The 21,300-nt window shown below is 44.7% G+C and overlaps 1 protein-coding gene across 5 annotated transcripts in view; it reads right to left on the bottom strand.

Moving 5' to 3' along the window:
- Window positions 1-576: 576 nt before the first annotated feature.
- The window catches only part of MRAS (muscle RAS oncogene homolog), a 38,980-nt gene continuing 18,256 nt past the window's right edge, over window positions 577-21,300 (bottom strand). For 4 of the 5 annotated variants that reach the window (XM_071562097.1, XM_071562094.1, XM_071562098.1 and 1 more), the window contains 5 exons: window positions 17,872-18,082; window positions 9,008-9,161; window positions 5,697-5,796; window positions 4,295-4,374; window positions 577-1,521 (listed from right to left, as the gene is read on the bottom strand). In XM_071562097.1, the coding sequence (XP_071418198.1) occupies window positions 1,422-1,521; window positions 4,295-4,374; window positions 5,697-5,796; window positions 9,008-9,161; window positions 17,872-18,064 (627 nt within the window). In that variant the 5' untranslated portion in view covers window positions 18,065-18,082 and the 3' untranslated portion in view covers window positions 577-1,421. Of the gene's footprint in view, window positions 1,522-4,294; window positions 4,375-5,696; window positions 5,797-9,007; window positions 9,162-17,871; window positions 18,086-21,300 lie in introns of all 5 variants that reach the window. The other variant, XM_071562095.1, reaches the window with a different exon arrangement.

The following is a 21,300-nucleotide window of genomic DNA, read 5'->3' on the forward strand; positions in this document are numbered from 1 at the left end:
TAGCCGATGGCTTCGATCCAGCAGATGACATTCCATTAAATTAAAGACAAATTTGCCACTGCAATTCTTTGTGCCAGGAAAGGTGTGAAAGAACATGTGGCCCCTCCAGGGTGCGCACAGCCATATTCCTGGTGCCACAGATGGCAGTTTGAATGCCTACAGGTTTTTTGCCTCGTCTTTTCATAAGGCGTATTTGGCCTCTGCTGTTTTCAGGGAGACCTTTTAGATATAGTAAGCTTATGAAGAGACATGTCCCACGTGAATCATTTTCAAAACACCTCTTCCTTCAAGTCACCAACTCTCAGTGAAGGAGGAAGAAGAAATGTTGAGCCAAAGCCCATAAACAGATTTTTTTTCCTGTATGTGCAAGATGAGCCTGGTTAAAGCAAAACAATTCATCTACCCAAGAGTGGCTTTGCAGGGAAAGGTTAAGGAATAATAAAGAGGGATTTAGATTGCACCAGTTTACATGCATTTATGAGGGAGAAATTCAACACCCAGATAACAAATTCAGTTCAGGTTTTACTTCCTCTCTCCCTTCTTCTCCCCCCCCCCAACCTTAAAGATGACATATCCTTTCATTTGTAAATTACTTTAATTTAAATACTTCCAGGTTAACAAAAACGCCCTAAGTTCGACATGTCCCAAGTTACAAAACAGAAACAAAACTTCTTGACAAAGGGTAAGAGAAAAAAAAATATAATCCGAGCCCAAACCTCCTTTCCTAAACTGGAGTTTATGGTCTGTGAGCTGGCAGCCCTCCAGAGTCTGACACAATGTCTGGAGCACCCAGAGCAGCTGGAATTAATTTTCTTCCTCCAAATCTATGCACTTTCATATGAAGTTGTGTTTTGGCAGTGCCGCCCAAGACAGAGTTCAGTGCAAAAAATCTAACCCTGGCCGTTGTTTCTTTGCAACCCAACACTCACTGAGCAAACAACTAAAAAGAAGAGGGAAAAAAAATTTAGAGAAAGAAAAGAAAAGCTCTTTCCTTTCTCCCTTCCCCCACACATACACAGATGACTGTACCAAACAGGGGGGCTATTCATGGCTGTTCAGAAATGGGTCACAAGGAGAAATGTTTTGCAGATAAAACCAACACTTTTTTCTTTTTTGACTTCTTCCTTTTTTTTTTAATAAACATCAAGTAGGCCCCTGGAAGGCGCTGGGGATGTTTGAGAGTTGAGGTCCTGCCGATCCCTTCCGCCTCCCATTGGTGCAGCTCCCACGTTGGCCCTGATGTGCAGTCCCCTCTGGGGGGTCTGGACCCTCTGAGCTGCCTCCTCCAAGTCTGAGTTTCCGCAGGGACCCCAAGGGGGTGGACAGGGCCGTGTGGGCACCGCTCTGCTGCTCCTCGCCTGGGCTGGCGGTGGGTCAAGGGGGGAGGAGGGAGGCATCCAAGGCACTCCCAGGGTGTCCCATCACAAAATCACACACTGGAGTTTGTGGGAGCCTGTGGCTCTGTCCCCTCGCCATTTGGTCTTTTTCTTCTTCTTCTGGCTTTTCTCTGGGATCTGTTGCCTGTTTTGGGAGACAAGAGAGGAAAATAAGTAGGGGAGACGTAAGAGTTGGACATCAACACCCAGAGCCCTGGGCAGCCTGCAGAACAGCACCTTGGTGTGCATATGGATACTTGCATATTTATCTCCATATACCCCTTCCACTTTTTCATGCCACACAGCTGACAATCGCCTGCATTCGTCAGGAATGAGGAAAGAAGCCATGAGGAAAAATTAAGGCTGGTAGCTGTGATGTATGTCCTGCCAGGACAAAAACCCCCCAGTTGCCCTGAGTGAACTGCTGCTCCACTGCTGCTCTGGGAAACAGGGATGCTCTGGCCTCCCCTGGAAGTTGTGAAGAGCACCTCAGCATGGAGAATGAGCCAACCCCAGAAAGAAGACCTTGGCTGTCTGAAGTCTCAGCCACCATAAACATGCAGCTGAGAGCCCTCCTGCACTATGGCACAGCATTGCCCAAATGCAACTGCCCCTGACTACAGCAGCCACTCAGCCAGCCCAGCAGTGCAAATTCAACAGAATTGTTTGTAGCTCAAATACCAGATAGGCAGCCTGTACACTTAGATTTTATTGCAAGATAAAACATACAAACAACTGGCAGCTTCCGTAGATTCAAATCTGAGAGTCTGAACAATTCAAAACCAGCCTGTTTGTGATGCAATATGGCAGGCATTAAGCCAAGTGTTCATACTAAGTTATCCAGACCAGGATGAGACATAGCTGGGGCACAAATCACTATGGCTTTAGCTGGTGTCTCTCTTACAGCCTCAAGCTTCCAAATTCTTGCAATCACCTGAAAAAAATCAGCTTTGGCTTATAAGATTTTTTTCAGTGAATATGAAAGCTGGAGGCATGAAAAATATAAAACTTTAAAGCTCAAAACTAGAAAGATGACACTAAAAAAGTACTTTAAAGTGAGTGTGGACTAACACTAAGTGGCCATAAGCTTTTCACACTCTTCTGGATCTGTTTCAGAGATCCAGAAAACCACATCCCATGCCCAGTCAAGGTTTCTCCTGTGACAGTCCTTGTGTATGCCCTGCTGCACATAAAAGGGGCATCAGGAAATTGAAAAGATCAGGTGGACTCAATCACCCCATTCCTTTCTGGATTACTTCCAGAGAACAATTTCTTGCATGAAGCTAACTAAACTGGGAACCAGCTAAGTGCAAGGAGCACAAACAGTGCTAGCCCTGAATGAGCATCCTCATCCTGAGAACTCAGAGGGGCTCTGAGGAGACCTTTCATTTGCAAAGCACTCCAGGAATGACACAGTTATCAGGGTGTTGAAATTTACATTTTATTTGGAAAAGCTCACTTAAAAAACAGAAAAGCAATATTTGATGGGTGATGCTATCCTATGACTACAGACAGTTTGTAATCTCCAAAGACCAAGCAAAGCTGTTTCGTGGCCAGTGACCAGCCAGATCACACAGCACCTCCCTGTCCTCTGATTTAACCCGAGTTCCAGCTCTGTGAACATCTCTGGTGCCCTTGATGTCACAGGGGGTTTTACCTGGCTAGCAATGACTTTAAGTGGCTACTCAGAAAACTGATGTATACCACCTATTTTTGAGGGTTTGAATTTAGTGATGCCTCATGACAATGCTCCTTTCAGCCTGTCTGGAGTTGTGTTAGAGGGAGAAAGCAAACAGAGCCTTCCCATCTTATTTTGGCTATGTTTTTCTTTCCCGCAGAGCAGAATAGATGATGGTAAGAGCTCACTGCAACACAAAAGTAATATCTAGCCAGTTAATGCTGAATTACAGAGCAGTTGGGAAAGAGTTTGGGACATTTCCAACTCAATTCTCCAAAGACTTTCTGCCCCCTGCTTTTGAGACATGTGGGAAGAGTGGGCAGTACCATCTGCTTTAGATGGAGGCTGACTTGAGGCTGTGCTAGGATATTCACAAGTAGAGATATGCTCTGAATAAATGCCTTGTGGTTTAATTGTTGAGCAAGGCGCTTTGACTGCACGGTGGGGAGGAGCATAATTTCAGCTGAGCACCCTCCCAAAACATGAAAAATGAGGGCCCAGAAAATCTGGCAGACAACTGGTGCCAGAAAACAAATCTCAAAGAGAACTGAGGTTATCAGCTGAGATGCTGAGATGTGTGTGCAGCTCTTTTCCTGCAGGGAAAATCCAGGGAGTTGGGATTTTGAAGGCAGTCCCTCCCCACTGGCAGCCAGAGCAGAGGTTTGCCTGGAGAGCAGGCGTTTGCCAAAACGAGCAAAGGCAGCTCATGCCAAAACTGGGAACAAACCTCTGCAAGCCTGAGGAGGAAACCTGTGGCTTAGCCATTAGGTCATGCTGTTTCTCATACGAAGTGGCTTAATGTTTTTCATTTAGTGAGCAGAAAATGTTAGAAGTCACCTACAACATTAGAATTTTGTAGATTTTTTTTGCCAATTCTTTTTAACCTCTGACGACATGAGATCCTGAGAGGACAAAGCTATAAAAACCCAAATTACTGGTCCAGAGCCTTCAACACCAGTCTTTTAAAGCTCACCATTATAGTAGGCTTTGTACTGTTCATTGAATAATATATTTTTATTATGGCCACAGCTAGTTCTTCATGTGCCTGACACTGATGTCCCTGCAAGGATAACTAAGTACTAGTAACATCCATGTGCAGATACAGGACAAGAAAGTTAAAAAAACCCAGAAATCTCCCACTGCAAGCAAACCTGGGCCCTGCACTCCAAAAACTCTCTGGGCCAGGACTCCTGCACGTCCCATCCATGGGTAGTAAGTAAGTGAAGACTTTGCAGCTTACCTTATTACTCTTACAAGATCATGGAAGGCCTTGTCAACATTCAGAGGTGGGTCCTTGGCACTAGTTTCTATGTAGGGAATCTGGAGGAGAGAAGTGTATCACAAAAGAGATTAGTAACAGCCTATACGTTGGTGGCAAACCAGTTTCAAAATGAAAGGCCTGAAGGCTGGAGAAATTGGGTCCCTAAAAGACCAGGGAAATACGGGTAAACAAAATGTTTCCATGACACTGCTATCAACACCTTCATGCTCGCAGCAAGGTCAGGGAGTGCTTACAGAAGGTCTGGAACAAGCACCAGGCAAACCAGCTGCTATCGGAGCTCTGGGTTTGGGGAACAATAATCAGAGACTTCATGTTGTCAGATGTTCTCTCCCCCTTAGCTGTGCTCACAGACATGAAAATAGCCAAAGGTTGTTGAAAGACCAACACTTGCCAAAAATTCTTGCTTGCCACATTTTATTAGGACTACTGCATGAATATTTCATGACTACAATTCCCCTCCAGTGTAAAATGATCTTCCCCTTCAAAGTCTGACAGCCAGATGGGGCCTCTTAGAGTCCTTGTCCAGCACACTGGCAGATTTATAAAACTGCGACTGATAAGGTATTTTCATGCCTGGCCTTCTCCAAAGTGTGCACGTACAGATGGATCCAACATGCTGTGTTGCAGTTTAGGTGTCCTGGCTCCTACAGAGCCCAGCTTCCTTGGGAAGGGGGAAGGAGTAAACCTACCCCGAGAAACTGCCCTTGTGGCTTGTTCAGAAACACTACACAGCTTGCCGTTTAGGCACAGCAAGCTGCCATGAGGTCTCAGGCTTGTTTGTCTTTAACCTTTCCATTCGGTTCCTCCTAAGGGAATTTTGTCTCCCTCTGAGTGTTCAGAGCTGCTGGCATTTAGAGATGATTAGTGGAGCAGCATGTGATCTACACCCATCTAAGACCAATTTCTCATGCTAAACTAACAGCATGAATAATGCAGAGCAAAGATGGTGGGACAGATTTATACAGGCTTAACAACGCTGTAACTTCATTATCTTTAACAAGCTCGCTTCCTACAGACACCTGGGTATACCTCATAATGCTTGACACTGCCTTTTCACTCCAGGGGTGTGCACTTTCTTCCCTCATTCTGAACATTTCATGTTTCTCCCTGCTGGCAGACAACTTGTACATGTGGCTCATGATGGCCACAGCTTTGCTACAGCCCTGGTGCACAGCAGAGGTTCTAGTTTCAGTGATGAACTGTCCCTACTGAAAGGAAACTGCATAGCTGCTGCTTCGCAGTAGTCAAAACTGCAGTTGCAAATGTTTAATTGTAAGCCTTAATTCAGCTCCAAATGAACACAGATTTCAATTCTGAATGCCTGTAATAGGGCTTACAATAAATAATCCCACAAACTTACGTTATGTTTTGTTGCCATTTCTCTTCCCTGTTCTCTTGTAATTTTCCGTAAATGCATTAGATCAACTTTGTTTGCCACCAAAATCATTGGAAAGGATTCTCTGAAAAAAAAATCAAACCCACCACCCAATTATTAGCAGACTACAATAAAAAACGCCAAGCATAAGTTTCATTTTCTGATGTTGACATCATCTAACATTTTCAGCTACAACCATACCACATATGTGTAAAGAAACAAAGAAAAACCTCAGACAGTGCTACATATACATTCATATTGTAAAATGTACTAGACAAGTTGTATTCATGTACACATTCATTGTTATTTGTGGAGACTTCAGGAATTTACTGTCACTGTTTTTGCAATGCCTGATAATAGCTAAGGCTGAAGATCCAGCTAGGTGAAGAAAGATTTACAGATTAGCCTGGAAATTAACTGAGACAGAGAGACAGATCTTGGACAGGAGAGTGGGATTCTTTTGCAACAGTTAAGGCATCTCAGTAACTGCATATCTTGGCAGCTGCTCATCATTGCAAGATATTGAGAAGCGATGGAAGAACTGGAGTCAGTTCATGTGCTGGTCATCCACTGAGAGCAACTGTGGGGGAAGAAAATATAGACTCTGGGAGCTGGTGCTTAGAGGGGCATCAAATGGGGAAGAAAATCACTGGGAGCAAAAAGATGTCCACCAGCTATTATCCCATGGCAAACTGAAAAATTGGCAGTGCTACCTCCAAGGAGGCTGGAAGGAACCAAAGAGACTTGCTAAGCTTCCAATGTTATTACCTAACATCTCCTGTTTCTAACCCCAGAAAAAATACCAAAACCATCTACCTCTGTAACAATACTCGGAACTTCTCTAACTTTATCAGTCATGTCAGTGACTGTCTTCAGCCACCACCTGAAAAGAAACCCATCGGTCCACAGCATGTCGTAAGCAAGGCTCTCCCCCTGCAGAAATCTCCATAGCTCCATAAACAGAGCCAAGGCAGCTCGTGCCATAGGAGGTGCTGGCAGTGCCTCTCTCTCCTCCAGCTTCATGACACAGAGCAATGAGCTGCTGCAGGGCCCTTTTACCCACTACTGGGAGGGAGGAGGTCCCTTCTGATCACTGACAGTTACTGCAGTATTGCTTTATGTTTAACTTTAAACCCTCCTAAATGATCCTGGTCTCTGCTGTAACCGAGCTGATTTTATTGGGGGAAGGAGGAGCTGGCCCTACTCATTTCTGCCTAAAACACTTCCCTGAGTAACTCTGGATTTTCAAACAGCATTTCTGGGTCATTTTTCATCGAGATAAGGGCTCCATCTTCCCTCTGGCATGTGGCCCCATTGCTCTGGCTGAAAAAATACCGTACTGCACTCGGCATTTTAACTGAGCCTTAGTTACTAATTTTGCTAATGTGACTGTGATTTAATATAAATACCTGAGCATTGATGTATCTTGACTCTGATCATTCTGGAGCAAAGCACTTACTTGTCTGGATTATTTGATTCCTTTTTGGTTTGCAGCACACTGATTAGAAAGGGATTACATATGGACGGTAGCTCATTTGCCTTGTTTACATCAGGCAAAAAACTCTGTGGGGACTTTGTCCCCTATTGTAATCTGTACAATTGCTAGTTGGATAAAGCTGCTACAGTCAGAAATTTTACTACAATGAAAGTTGTGGAAAGAAACGTGAGGCAGGCTTTGAACAGCTCTGCTAACATAGCAGCCTGCAATTCTTTTGATTTCAAGTTGCTGAAACTGTCTGCTAGCTTGAAAACTAGGGCAGTGCTCTGCTCCCAGTTACCTGTGGGTTTGGCAGGATGGTTTTTTCACTCACGCTGCTCCCACTGCTGCAATCTTCTGACCAAGCTCAGGTTTTGGATGAAGCATTAATAAGATCCTCATGCTCTGCACTTCAGTGGTGCTGAGCAGGGAAACACAAACAACCTCACCAGCCTGTTTCACTTCCTGCCTCTCACACACCGCTGCAGCATTTGCACGGCTTACAGAGGGTAAAAGTTTCAGTCCAGAGCAAAACAATGAATACCACATTTTAATCTCACAAAGTTCATTTAGATAAAACCAGCATCGGAATGGGGCAGGTTACAGGAAATTCTCTCCCATCTTCTTCAGCTTTCAGAAACTTTACTTTGCCCCAGGTTAAGCCTGCAGTGAAGAAAAAGACTGCTGTGATCTGAGAGGCTGACTGAGTGACCGACATTTTTCTTCATTTAGATGAAATCAAAAGGCAGTTTTTCCTTTACTTTTCACTCTTGTGGGCTACACTTTGGATGCTTTACTGGAAGAGCTGTCAGCTGTGAACCTCACATGATATGAGTCCACCCTTCCTGTGGGGAAGTTATTCAGAGCTGTGAAAGGAAGCCAGCAATGAGGCCCGAACTCTCTGGTGACTTTTCTTGATGACTTCCATAATTAAAAGCCATTATGAACGGAAAAACTGTTTCAAAGTTGCAGACATATAAGGGCTTAATTCACACCCCACCCAATGAGGGTTGATCTATCACCTCTTGAACCGGGATGGGAAAAGGGAGTTATCTCAGAGATAAACCAGCAGCTTCCCCTCGCTCTGCCAGGACACATTTACTTACCATGATTAAAGTCTCAGTGCCACCTTCTCCCATGCACACACCAGGAGGGGAGCAGGTGACCTCTCTGACCTTCTCCCCAGTCACACAGAGATGTGTTATTCTGTGAAAATGGTTGCTGCAGAGCAAGATGCATTAACTGCATTACTACCCTTGTGAGAAATACAGTTCCTTCCAGCATGAGGGTTTTTTCCCCTTTAAGACACTTGTTCACACCACCAAAATTTGTAGGACTATCTAAGGTTTGTTTGGCACAAGATGAAGCCAGGGAAAGGAGGATGCTGCCAGCCCACACAAAACAATTAGGGCTGAATGTTTGCTGACTCCCTGCTTGTGATCCCAAAGTGCCTGCACTGTGCACAGAGCATCCTTCCTCCCTCTTCAGAGCTGAGCTGGTTACCTTTAAAGATGTCTGATCTGCCTTTCTCACATGGCTCTGCCAGACCATTCTAGCAGAAGTTTCTTTCTTCCAGACCTGTTTTCAGTCCATCATAACACTACTGAATATTTCCATGCTGAAAGCACTACATGCTTATCAGAAGAGGTAAAACACTTCTTATTCTTCACATTTAGGTCCACAAACCCGCACATAAGGATTTGTCTCAGGACACCAGAAGGCAAAAGTAGGGGTGAGATGTGCAACCATCTGCACAGCATGGTCTGCAGAGCAGCGTGAGCCTGGCAGGTCAGGCAGTGCCCAGATCCGTGGCACCCACCTGTCCTTGACTCTGAGGATCAGCTGGTGGAACCGGTCCACGTGCTCGAAGCTCGCCTTGTCTGTCACCGAGTAGACTATGAGAAAACCATCCCCGGTCCTCATGTACTGCTCCCGCATTGCACTGAACTCCTCCTGGCCTGCAGTATCCAGAACTAGGACAGAAGAGACAAAGAGTTTTAGTTATCATAAGGAGCTTCTGTCACCACTATGTGTCCTGAGGCCTTTCTGCTTTCGCTGGGCTTAGTCCTCTCAAAGGCTGTAAGGTTTGATGAAGACAAGTTGAATGGACAAGGCGGTTTCTAGTTACAAACCAAAAAACAGTCACAGATCCCACACATCCCTGTGTGCCCAAGTTGGGAGCGGATGGAGGGGAAGATGACTATGTGGATTTTATTTGTCTTTTCCAGTAACAAATGCTGACCACTGAATCTGTGGAGTTGCTCCTCTGGCAAGATATGGCTCAAAGTATTTCATAGCCCTTCAACTTTTCCTTCTCCCCACACAGAAAAACCAAACACTGGAAGATTAAGTAAAAGCCGGTTTAAATGTCAGGGACAACCTACAAACTGCATGGTGAAGCAGAGCTGGGAGACAACTCAGAGTAACAGCTACAAGCATTTTCCTTTCCTTAACACCTGGATATTATTTCTACACAATTATGTGCTCTCAGACAGGACGGTACAGCCTTGGGGAACTCCCCTTAAACAGACAGTCCCAAATGGTGTGCTGACACTAAGGAGCTAACTGAAACAGGTGGAAAAGCTTTAAGTGCCTTGCATATCCTAGAAAGTGATCATGTTTCTGTGAATAAATCTATGCTCAAGCCCCCTAAAAGACCTCAGATGTGACAGCAAACCAGATGCTGTTTCCCACTAGATTAACACTCTCTAGTGGAACCATAACTCACTGGCTTTCCATTGCTGTCTTGCAGGGGGTCCCATAAGCTCCATGATGGACCACATGTAGAGCAAGCTATGTCAGCCTTCTGGGTAGACACCACATACTGATACACACATCAGTGTTAATTCCTGGACCCCAGCTTTGTACATGGCCAGGATTTTGACTGCAAAGAGGAGGGTACAAGAAGAGTTTAGGTTATGCCAGTACAAACACAGTTTGAGATCAGTGCACCAGCTCCTCAGAAGTAATAGTCCTAAGGTATCACTGAATCCCAGAGGCAAATGTGAGACCTTCATAGTGACTGGGAACATTTTCACCTCCCAGCACACTGGGCTGTGTGGGAAAATTGTGTCACCTCCTCTGTACAGCCACAGCATAAGCATCTCTTGCCCACAAGAGATGTGGAAAGCCCAGGGCACTGGTGGATGGAGACTGTGGCAGGAGCATACGGCTGACAGAGCAGCAGGGCTTGATACAGGTTTTTCTAGTCTGAACAGACCCACAGTCCCAGCAAGATGCTCCCTGTAGGGGTAAAGTACTCCAGCTGCCCTGATTTCCAGATGGGGCCACAATAAAGACCACTTTGCTGAATCAGCACAGGAGGCCACAGATGGACATGCTGTACATCACAGTGCACCTCACACCCCTTCACCACGTCTGGAGGAAAGGCAGCTATGCTGGAAGATCTGAGACCTTCCTTGGTGATGGCGGGCCTTTTAAAGCCTTCAGCCTCATTTGTTTGCCTGCCTTAATGGGTCTTAAATTCCTGTTTTCATGAACCCTTAAGGGAAAAAGAGCTTCTAGGCTCTTGCAGAGACCCTGAGATTTAGGCTTGTTTGCCAAGTTTGCTGGAAAGTCACCTGTGTCTCTTCATAGCCTTTTATCCTGCTTCTCCCCTCTGAATGTAGGAAACAAGTGTCTCAGCTCAAAAGTATCCAGGCTATTCTTAAAAACTGTACAAAAAAAAAAAGAAAAAAAGAGAATAGAAAAGCAACCCAAAGAGACTGCATGTGCTGGTGAATTTCTATGCCCTGAGCAGAATTGCTACCATGGAATAAGGCCAGGACTGCATAGCCGAGACGGAAGAGGAAATTAATCCTTCCTACTTACCCAACCTGTACGGAGAGGCTGGGCTGCCCTTGTCTGACTCCTGCACCAGCTACATGAGATGTCAGGGCAGGGCTGAGAGCTGACAACCAACACACACATACAAACACACTCCCTTCTCCTCTCCAACGCACATACCCAACTTGTGGTGGAGTGGGATAGCTTTTCACCAAGGGCTGGCCCCTCCTGCCCTCCCTTCCCCTGAAACAGGGCAGGTGCCCAAGCACAAGCTGCAGGCAGGAAGGTGGAGATGGATGTGCTATATTGTGCATGGTAATTTGCTTAGGGACTTCCCCTTGCTCTGGCACATTTGCAAACCTCCCATGAAACACATGAGGAGCATTCAGCTCTGCTCCTGCACCCACCAATCCATCCCCAGCTGCTGCCTCTCCAAAACTCTGCATTCCCTGAGAGAGGGGGCAAGCCCCGGTGGGGGCTGTGGGAATACCCAAGGGATTGCACAGGGCTCTGCTCAGTCTTTCCTACCTTGCCTGGATCTTGGCCATGGCATCACACTAAACACAGGCAGAGCTGCTGTGTCAGCAGCTGCTATTTAAAGGGAAGTCACTGCCAGCATTGGTAGAAAGGTGAGCAAGTCCAGGCAGCATTTAAAATGGCACTTCGAAAGTGCAAGTAAAAGACACACAGCAGTGAAGGTTATGCTTAATCTCAGATGGGTTATTCATGCAAAGTTAAGCATACTGTGGATGGCCAGAGAAGTCCTTGTTTTAACTTCAAATGTGTTTTTCATAAAGGCAACCCCCCAGCCTAACACTTCTGTGCTACATGAATGGTATACAACAGAGGAGAGTTTGATCTGGATCCTTTGTAGGAAGGACAGGACCACAACAGCACTGAAAAAGGGTCGGATGTAACCAGCTTTGCTTGTGGGGTAATAATCTGGCATGAGAGCTTCAGGAAGATAACTATCTACAGAAATTGGAAAGTAGCAAGGAGAAACCTTGGGAAGGTATAACTGGGAAGGTGACTGGCTTCCTTAAGTGGTGAGGAGGTTTAACATGTTAGCCAGCATTCACCTTCTTTTAAAATTCCTGTTTCTGCAGACAGGATGTCAGAAGACACAGAAATAACCATGAGCAGAGAACTGCGAGCTGGTACACTTTAAACCAGCAGTTGCCTCAGTGGCAGCACATAAACCACCAATGTAGAAATATGGCTGGAGCAAAGCACAGTAGGTTTTTTCTACCTTATTCTTCCAAGAACTGAAATCAGATTCATAGGCTGCACAGCACATGGTCAGGGACTTCCAACAGAAAACCTGGTGAAGTTCCCAGAAACTTGACCAAAGAAGAAGTATTGAGGAGAATTAATGAAAGCATCTGGGTAACAATGAAGGAGAGAGAAGTCAAGAACTATGTCTGATGTAGGAACAGACATCCAAAGAGGGCAAAGCCATTTGGAGCTATCATGAAACCAGCTGGAGATTAAACTAAGAGCAATTAGGCTGTGCGAGTCCAGCAGGGAGGTCTCCTGCTTTGCAAGAAAGAGGTTGCTGAGCAAAGAGATGGCCTTTTTCACTTTCCAGTGGATGTGACCCCCAGCTGCTGTGATGAACTCCTTGCTAATTGAATGCCGCCCCCTTAGAGGTCTATATACCATTTTCCTGAGAATCATGATGGGTTATGAAAGAGTGCAGCTGCCTAAAGGGCTCTTCTGAGCAGGTACAGGAGCCCAAGAATACACACAAATTTGTGGTCTGAAATAGAAGCTCTTGGTGCTTCAAGGTATGTTACAAATCTGCAACCGACAGTGCTCCAAGTGCCCATCCAGAGACAAAGGAAAGTAAATCTAAACCAAGGGGAGAGACCTACTATGAACTCGTGGTATTGCTTTTTCTGGAGCCTAAGCTGGATTCAGTTTAGATTCAAATATAGCCTTCCCAGCCTTCAAGGAGCTCAGATCTGGTTGTGCAGGTGAGTTCCTCTTTTCATACCTAGGCAAAATTTCCTCCTACGTCTTTATCTTCACTTTGCTAGGCAGCCAGGTGTGTAGGTCACCTCAACAGAGTTTCTCCACTGTCCATCGCATCTGAAAAGGGGACAAAGATGTGCACAGGCACTTTCTGTCCTGCCTTTAGGTTTCACTGACCTGCACCTTGGTACCTAAGCTCTACAGAAAACTGAACTTGCATTGACAAGTCAAGCTAGAGTCTCAGGCTGAAGAAACCCAACCCACAGTTTCTGTCTTCCTTCCATCAGCAGCACGGTGGGAGAGGGCACCCTCCATCAGCCATTGGCTTCAGCTGAGGAGTTGGTATTCTGGGCACTGTGTGCATGGAGTATGGGCGTCACAGCTCATATTCTGTATTTCCACACCTACAGTACTCTGAAGAGGTATGAGATGCCATTACTGTGCACAAGGCAATGCAGATTCTTCATTTGGTGCCTCTGATGCTTCTGCTCCTTCTCAGATACAGCCATACTGCCTCCAGCATGACAGGCTTTTCTGGCTTTTCCTCAGCAAAACACATGATGGAGAAACACTCAGGCTTTTATGAGCCCTTCTTCTGTACCCTAACTAAATACACAGATGTTATAACATGGAAACCCCAAGTACTTGAGCTCTTGTCCTTTCTTTAAGCAAAAAGAACAGAAGGGCCTTCAGAAGAAAGGCTTCCACATCAATAAACAGAATAAAGATGTGACCCCTTAAAGGAACTCTAACAAAGGGCAAGTATTCAAAGCCTTGTTTTCCATGTTGCAACATCAAAATTTTTCCTGGCAGGAAAAAATTCCCCACAACCCAAGAGAAAAACCCCTCTTTCAAGGTTGCAAAATCCCAGCAATTAAGGGAGAGGTAATACTGTACACACAAACAAAAGAATGAAAGGACAAATTCAATTTAACTTTAATGCTCTCATTGATGCTATCAAAAGCTTAAATTAAAAAAAAAAAAAGAAGGCCAGCTGCAAACCAACCCTTCTGCCTGCAAGCCTGAAGTGACCTTTGATCTCCCTCTGACCTCCTGGCTGAATGGTTCCGAAGTTTCATGAGGAGAAAAGCAGACAAGCAGACAGCCTGCCTAGGAATGACTACCAGCAAAACCCGTCAACAAAAAGGGATGCATGGGATACACAGGTAGGAAGGGCAGAAAGATGGTCTGGGGAAAGGAACAGAGCTGGGTGTGACTACCTAGGGGTGCAGACCAGGGCTGTGCAGGTCTAGCCCAATGCAAGGGTACCCAGGGATTGAGAGGGGGTCTCAGAAAGGAGAGATATAAAAGGGAAAACTGAAGCTTAGGAGTAGGAAGACAACTTCTAGGCAGTGAGACTTTCATCTACATCATACCAGGGGAAGGAAAGGGAAGATGAGGGAGATCACAGCCTCCTTTCACACAACACACAGGCACAATTTCTTGCTTTGCTGGTAACAATTGGCACAGCCCTGCTGACAGCTCAGAGTTCAACCCAACATGCCCAAGCCATGTACTTGTGGTCATCTCTCCATCTCCCTTTCTTTGCCACCTTTTTATATCTGTGTGGCTTATGAGCCAGAAGGAATTTTGAACCACTGAGAATTTTTTGCCCATTTAAGGTATTCTACTTTTGGCTTCACGCCCAGATTAATAATTCCAAACTGGCATTTTGCAGCCACATCAAAGGAAATTCTCTGCTACTTGCTAAATTAGCCTGCACACAGTAAGAAGTGTAGAAAATTAATCACAGCAACTCAACTGGAGCAAAAGCTAATTGAAGCAGATTAGCCCTGGCCCCCACTTAATTCTGACCTGATGTGTCTATACACACCTGCGTGTGGATGCATTTCACCAAGCACATCACTGTGCTGATTGCAGCATGAACAGCAGGGAATAAATAAAGATAACATATGCAGAGAAAAGTGGAGGCTGATTTTAAAGCCTTATTAGACTGGTAGCAGCCAAAATATGGGCTAGTCACAAATTGCCTGCGCATCTCTGATTCAGGTTAAGTGCCCTCTTCCGTTCTGCAGCACTCGTGCTCCAAACTCTGCATTGACAGTCTTCTAAAGCTGGCATAAGGTCAGTAAAGAAGGGTTTTCATGCAGTGTTGGACTTGATCACAACAAGCACAGGTCCCACAGTCTTCTGGGAGGCAGAGAACTGTCACATATTCTTTGGTGAGAAAAACAGCAGAGAGACATGCCCATTCCAGAGAACAATATGTAAAAGGTGAGTTTGAACGTAGGTTTGGCTCCAAGATGTAAAATCTGAAGTAAAAGCCTATTTCATTTCAGACTCCTTTCAGTGAGAGATTTCAGCAAAGGAAAGAAATGCAAGTCAAACATTTCATCACGCTGCCAGATAGTGCTATTGAACAAATGTGGGTGGAGGTCTTCATGGAGGGAGGCCCAAATGCTTTATGCAAGCTGGCTTTTTACAACTTAATGCTGGTGCAGTTACAAAATGCTTGAGATGCTTTGTACAGAACTGCTCAGGGAACAACCTGGAAAAGGGTGGGATGTTTTCTTTTTTTTTTCCCCCTGTAGTCAATGTATTTGGCTTTTTCTTTATTTAATAATAACTGTTTTCATTTTAAAACCTAGAAATTTATGGATCCCCCTCATATTATATCCTCATTTGATAGCCTTAGGTTCTAAAACTAGTTCCTATTTTGGGGCTGGGCAGCTGCTTCTCCCCACCAAGCACTGAATGAAACATCAGGTTGTAAAGGATTTGGTCATAAAGGACAACTGGAAGTCTAGAATTTACCATGATGCATCTTTACCCTTCCTATCATGTCTGCCCCTAATTTTATACCATAAGTGATTCATGTAACCACAACAAGAGCAGCTGTCCCAGTAGATGGTGACCTCTGAGAACGGCCTAGATCCAAAGCCTATGACAGAGAGCTGTGGCAGAAGACACATGTGATAGTCAGTCTCTATTCCTTGTGCCTACTGGGCAGAGAGTAAAGGCTCACATGCTTTTCCAAGCAAGAATATTGCCTTTCTTCCCAAATTCTGGTTGTTCAAAATCTCAAATCATAGGAAAGAGAAAGAGAAGCTGCAGTTTCACTTCTCTGGCTGTGAGGCATCTGTGGGCACACAAACTCTGAAAGTCAGGGATTCCCAACATGCCATTCAAGGCCGTGGCTGAATTTAGTTCAGCCCAAGTACAGTCACTAAACTATCTGAGCAAAAGAAAGGCCTGTTCATTAAAACAATGGGTTAAGTTTCTGCTTGTTGGAAAACAATTTCTTTCCCCAGTCCCACCCACGTCAGGTTTGTTTTTTGGAGTTTTTTTGTCTAAACAAAAATTCCAAATATTCAGTGAAAGATGCCTTTTCTACTTTCAAATAATATACAAAGCCTGGGATGTTTCAGCCAATGCCAATGTGTGCAGCAGCTGGTACTGTTATATCAGAACATGGGGCATACGGGCGAAGAGAAAAAGTTGCTCATTTTAGAGGGCTAGATTCTGGACTAAAAACAATGGATTTAATTTACAGCAGGATTAGATTTTTCTTTTATACAGCACTGGCATTTTAAAAATAAAGGTGCACTGGTACATTATGTGATGGTTAATTTGGAGCAGGTATGTCTGATGCAGATGACAACAAGAGACACATTTCAGCACCAATTTCACAAATACTCCCTCGTATCAACTATGAAAACATTTAAATGAACCAATGTTGGCAAGATTACATTGTTTGGTTGTTTGTTGGTTTTGGGGTTTGACACTGAGTAAAGCCTGTTCTTGTAAGGACTTCACAGCCATTTGTACTCACTAAATTATATCTGACAAATCCTGAAGAATGCAACTAAGATTTCAAGTTTCCAGACCAAGCTAACAGTCTTCAGCAAACCCCACCAGCATCCACAGCTCACCACTCATGACAATCACCCAGCTTTCTCTCCCCACACACCAATGACACGTATACAGAGACACCAAAGATCTTGAGCACCTTTTTGACATGAGGGTGGAGGCAGGAACTCAACACAAGTGAAGCTAAATTCAGTTATGTTATGGGCCACATACATGCACTTTGTTTAATTAAGGCCCAAAATACTTGCTTGCTCTAATTATTGTACAAAGCAAAACTTAGAACATTTAACAGCAAGGTTCCCCTTATAGCTGTGGTAAGTCTGCCTCATGCAGCACAAACAAACAAGTTGCAGCTTTAGGTAATCCAGGGGTTTCTCCTCACCTGCTAATCAAGAAGCTTTGGGTTTGTTTTTTTGGGGGGTTTGGCAGGGTTTTGATTTTAGTGTGGGTTTGGTTTTTTTTTTTTTGGGGGGGGGGGGGGGTTGTGTTTCATTGTTGTTGTTTTGTCAAAAAAAAAAGGGCAGTTTTTCTTCATAGAACTGAAAACTCTTGGTCACAACAGATCTCCAGCTGGCACCCTACCAGTATTTAAATGAAACAGGTAATTAGATATGAAAACATCACATCTGAATGGTGGGAGTTAGGAGCTGTAACAATTCTTCACTGTCAGTGGACAACCATTTTGATTAAATGTGTTTTCTGGTTATAGCCCTCACTCAGTTACCCACTCACTGTTATTTCCCAGGGAATGAGATCAACCACAATGAAATATCACTAGCAACAGCCACCTCACAGTGCTATAACTCACCCTTTGTAGAAGCCTGCTCCAAATGTCAATGATGATCTGTAGGTTTTTATAGTCCTGCAAGAAACATTTCTGTGCAGAACTGGAAACAATGCAACTGGAAGCAGATGCTTTGCTGGAGACCAGCTGCAGACCATGCACCATGGCTCATTGGCCAGCCTGTGCTCAAATTCCTGCCAGCCCACAGCAGAGCAGGAGGGACACAAGGACGCAACATGCTGTGAGAGGTCTATTTGCACTTATGCTCAGTTGGAAGGGAAAGCAGAACACAAAAGCAGATAGCTTACCATCAAGAATTGCCCATTGCCCATCTATTTCTGTGTGCTTCAGGTAGGAGTCTTCAATAGTTGGGTCATAGTCTGGCACGAAAATCTTCTGGAAAAACTGAATGGTGAGAGCACTCTTCCCCACACCACCATCTCCAACAACCACCAGCTTGTACGTGGGGAGGTTTTCACTGGGAACAGCACTTGTAGCCATGCTTCCAGTGTGCTAAACCTGCTGGAGAGAGACATCACCTCTGGTCACTTGTCAGCAATGAAAAGAGGGCAATATGAACAAGGCAGCCTTTACCTGCTACCAAAGCAATGAGAATGAAGGCAGCCCTGACATCCAAAATCCTTTTGGACAGGAGCTGCAGCACTGACCCTTCCCAACAGCTTTACCCCAACTCAAACCCAGCACTGAGAAGTGCAGACAATTCCACTGCTGTGGCTTGTTTACTCCTGACTTGCCTACAAGGATTGCTAATTGCCAACAAATGCACGTGTAAAACTTATGTCATTGTATACCTTTCCTATAGAGGTTGGATCCATGTGACCATGACAAAAATCACCCCAGCTCAGTGCACCTGTCAAGCTCCAGAGAGTTTCCCATTGCCAGTGACCAAATCCCACTGATAAGCCAGAGCTATGCTATTCTTCACTGTTTAACCCAAGGTACAGAAAACATTAGATGGTGTGTTACATCCTGTGGCCAGATCTGCAGGCAGAACTGGTGGTGATGGATGAAATCAGAGTTAAAGGTTGAATCCTGGCTCTGTCAGCAGACAAAAATGCACTTAAGCTACTTTCTTTTCCTTCATTTTCAAGTTTGAGAAATAAAAATAAGAAGGCAGCAGGCCAGGAATGATAGGTGGTATTTGTTTTGCTTTGTTTTAAAACCCCCCCCACCCTGCAGTAGCAGGAAAGTGGGTGTCTGTGGCTGTGACAAGCCGGGAGAGCAGCCTCCCTGCAGCATGGTCACACCACTCCTCTCACCTCAGAACTGACTCTTAGAAGAAAGATGAAAAAAATTCATAGGCTGCACCTGGGCAGCAGCACACGTGTGTGGAGAAAAGAGAATAGGCAGCCAGTGCTGAACAGCCCTTTTCAGCACTCGGCAGCAGTGACTGTTCGTTTGAGGAGAGCCCAGGCAGCGGGCTCTGCACACACCCTGTGGAGAGCAGTGCCCTCCACCCACCCGTGGGAAGCAATGATCACTCATATCACAGAGGAAATGAGTGGCCACCTCCCAGATCTGAACAACCACTGCATTTTCTGGGAGGTTTTTCACACAGTTAAAAAAGAATAACACAAAAATCCCCTCCATTATAATGATAAGGCTCAAAAGAAGACAGTTGATTTCCTTGGTACTGGTTTTCCTGAAAAAGAGCTGCTCAGTGCAGGAGCAGCTGTGGTGACAATTTCTGCAGGCACCTGCTCCCACCCATTCTGTTTTCACTTGTGCCCTTTGGGCTGCAGGTGCTGGCTGAGGACAGCACTGAGGGAACCTCCACAAACTGTTGGCTCTCAATCCGCATCTCCAACACCCCACACAAGCTTTTGGAGGCTTTTCCAATAAGCCTTGAGGGTTTTCTTTTACATTAGGAAGACAACTTCAGGTTTTCCATTCTGAGAAACCACCAAGCTAGGCTGATGTACTTGGCACCACAGCCGAGCCAGCTGTTGCACAGCAGCTGAGACTGCTGCACACACAGTGCAACTTGAATGCAGACTAATGCGATTTTATTTAAGCCTACAGTAAAAACTGACCCCACATCCTTCCCAAAGTTCTTTCATTTTCTATAATTTTTCAAATGAAACACTTTGACTCTTCATTTCTGAAGAGGCACCAAAGCCAACTTCAACTACTTTTAAACAGACAAGAACATAATTCTATAATCCAAGTTTAGTTTCTGGTTTGTCTAGTCCCTTTCTCCAAAATAATTATTTCAGTTTAATCCAAAATATTGAACCATAAAAGGCACTTTTGATCTGGTAAATTTGGAGGTCCCATGTTCTTTTCTGTACACTGGAGACCCATACCTTGAGAAAGGGCTTAGTTTCTCCTCTAAAAAGAAAAACCCATAAGGAGGAAACAGAGGATGAGATTGCTGAGTCTGAGAAGTGTAAGGCATCTTGTCCAAGCTGAGACAACCCAACATTTTCAGAGCAAGAAGCAGCATGATCAAGTCTGCTTGTTTCTAAACTACCTCTGAAGGAAATTCTTGAGAACAGCAAGAATTTCCACTGCAAGGAACAGCTCCTGGATGGGGAGAAGGAGACCAAGCACCGAGGTTTCAGACAGTATTACTGCAATTCCTCACCATGATCCCTAGGAAAAGTTTCTAACTCCTATTTTTAAATAAGAAACTTTCTCATATTTACAAGACCACACATCAATATGCAGCAGGCTTGGCTGCAGAAAAACCTAAGAATTTCAACTAAATGCCTCATTTTTGCTTCAAAGACCAAGTTTTATTTCTGCATAATCCTGCCTGGGTCAGGTGACGCTCAAAGGCTCTTTGGGACATAGACCCTGGCTAAAACTCTGTCCCCTTCCAACACATTTGATGACAATTTTTAGCTTTGCCCATGGCCGAGGTTTCACCCCATCCTTCTTTACAAGGCAGAGCAGCTCTGCCCAGGCAGTATGAAAGACTGATTGTTACTGTCATGGCAGGGAGAGTCTGTGGATGTGAAAAACATACTCCATTTGTGCACGATTTTTGACCTCATCACAAAACCCACAAGCTGCTGCTCAGCAGCCAAGCATTATATTTTCATTGACATTTTGTATCAGCCCCTTTAACTTGCTCCTAAAAAGCCTCAAGCTTATCTTGCATGAAATGCCCCCCAAAGTACTAGGATAATGTTTAGCCCATTGTACAAGCTGTGCTGCATATTGATGTGTGGTCTTGTACAAGCGTGTTGCCCAACATGCTTATCAGCTGAATCAGGGCATTTGCTTCCCATCGTTTCCAGAAGTTTGGTCATACTGTGTGTCTAAGCTACCAGACTGAGTATTATGTAGCTGGGGAGAGTAGCAAGAACTGAACTGAGAAAAAATAAAAAAGGAAAGTCAAGAACTGCAGCCTGATTTCTTGGGCACAACCTCCATATTTTAGGTGATGCTAGCATGAACACAGGAAAACTTCTATGGAATGTCAAAAGGCAGCAAGTTTGGATGATTCTGCAGGATTGTTTCCACTGCTCACAGAAACACTCCTTTCGACGAAGAAAGCAGGTACCATGCTCCCATCACACAGGTTACATAATAAAAACCCTCTGAAAGCCAAGTACTTCAGTTCCTCTACCCCTCCTCCACCTGCCCTGATAACCAAAGCAAGCACACAACTCATGAGTTGACAAGATCATCATCTTAACCAGCCAATGAATCAAACATTTAATAGAACATGTATCATCTCCTGGAAAACACTAAACACTCTAAAAGGT

The sequence above is a fragment of the Pithys albifrons genome, chromosome 8, assembly GCF_047495875.1.
Source record: "Pithys albifrons albifrons isolate INPA30051 chromosome 8, PitAlb_v1, whole genome shotgun sequence".
In the NCBI taxonomy this organism is placed as follows: Eukaryota; Metazoa; Chordata; class Aves; order Passeriformes; family Thamnophilidae; genus Pithys; species Pithys albifrons.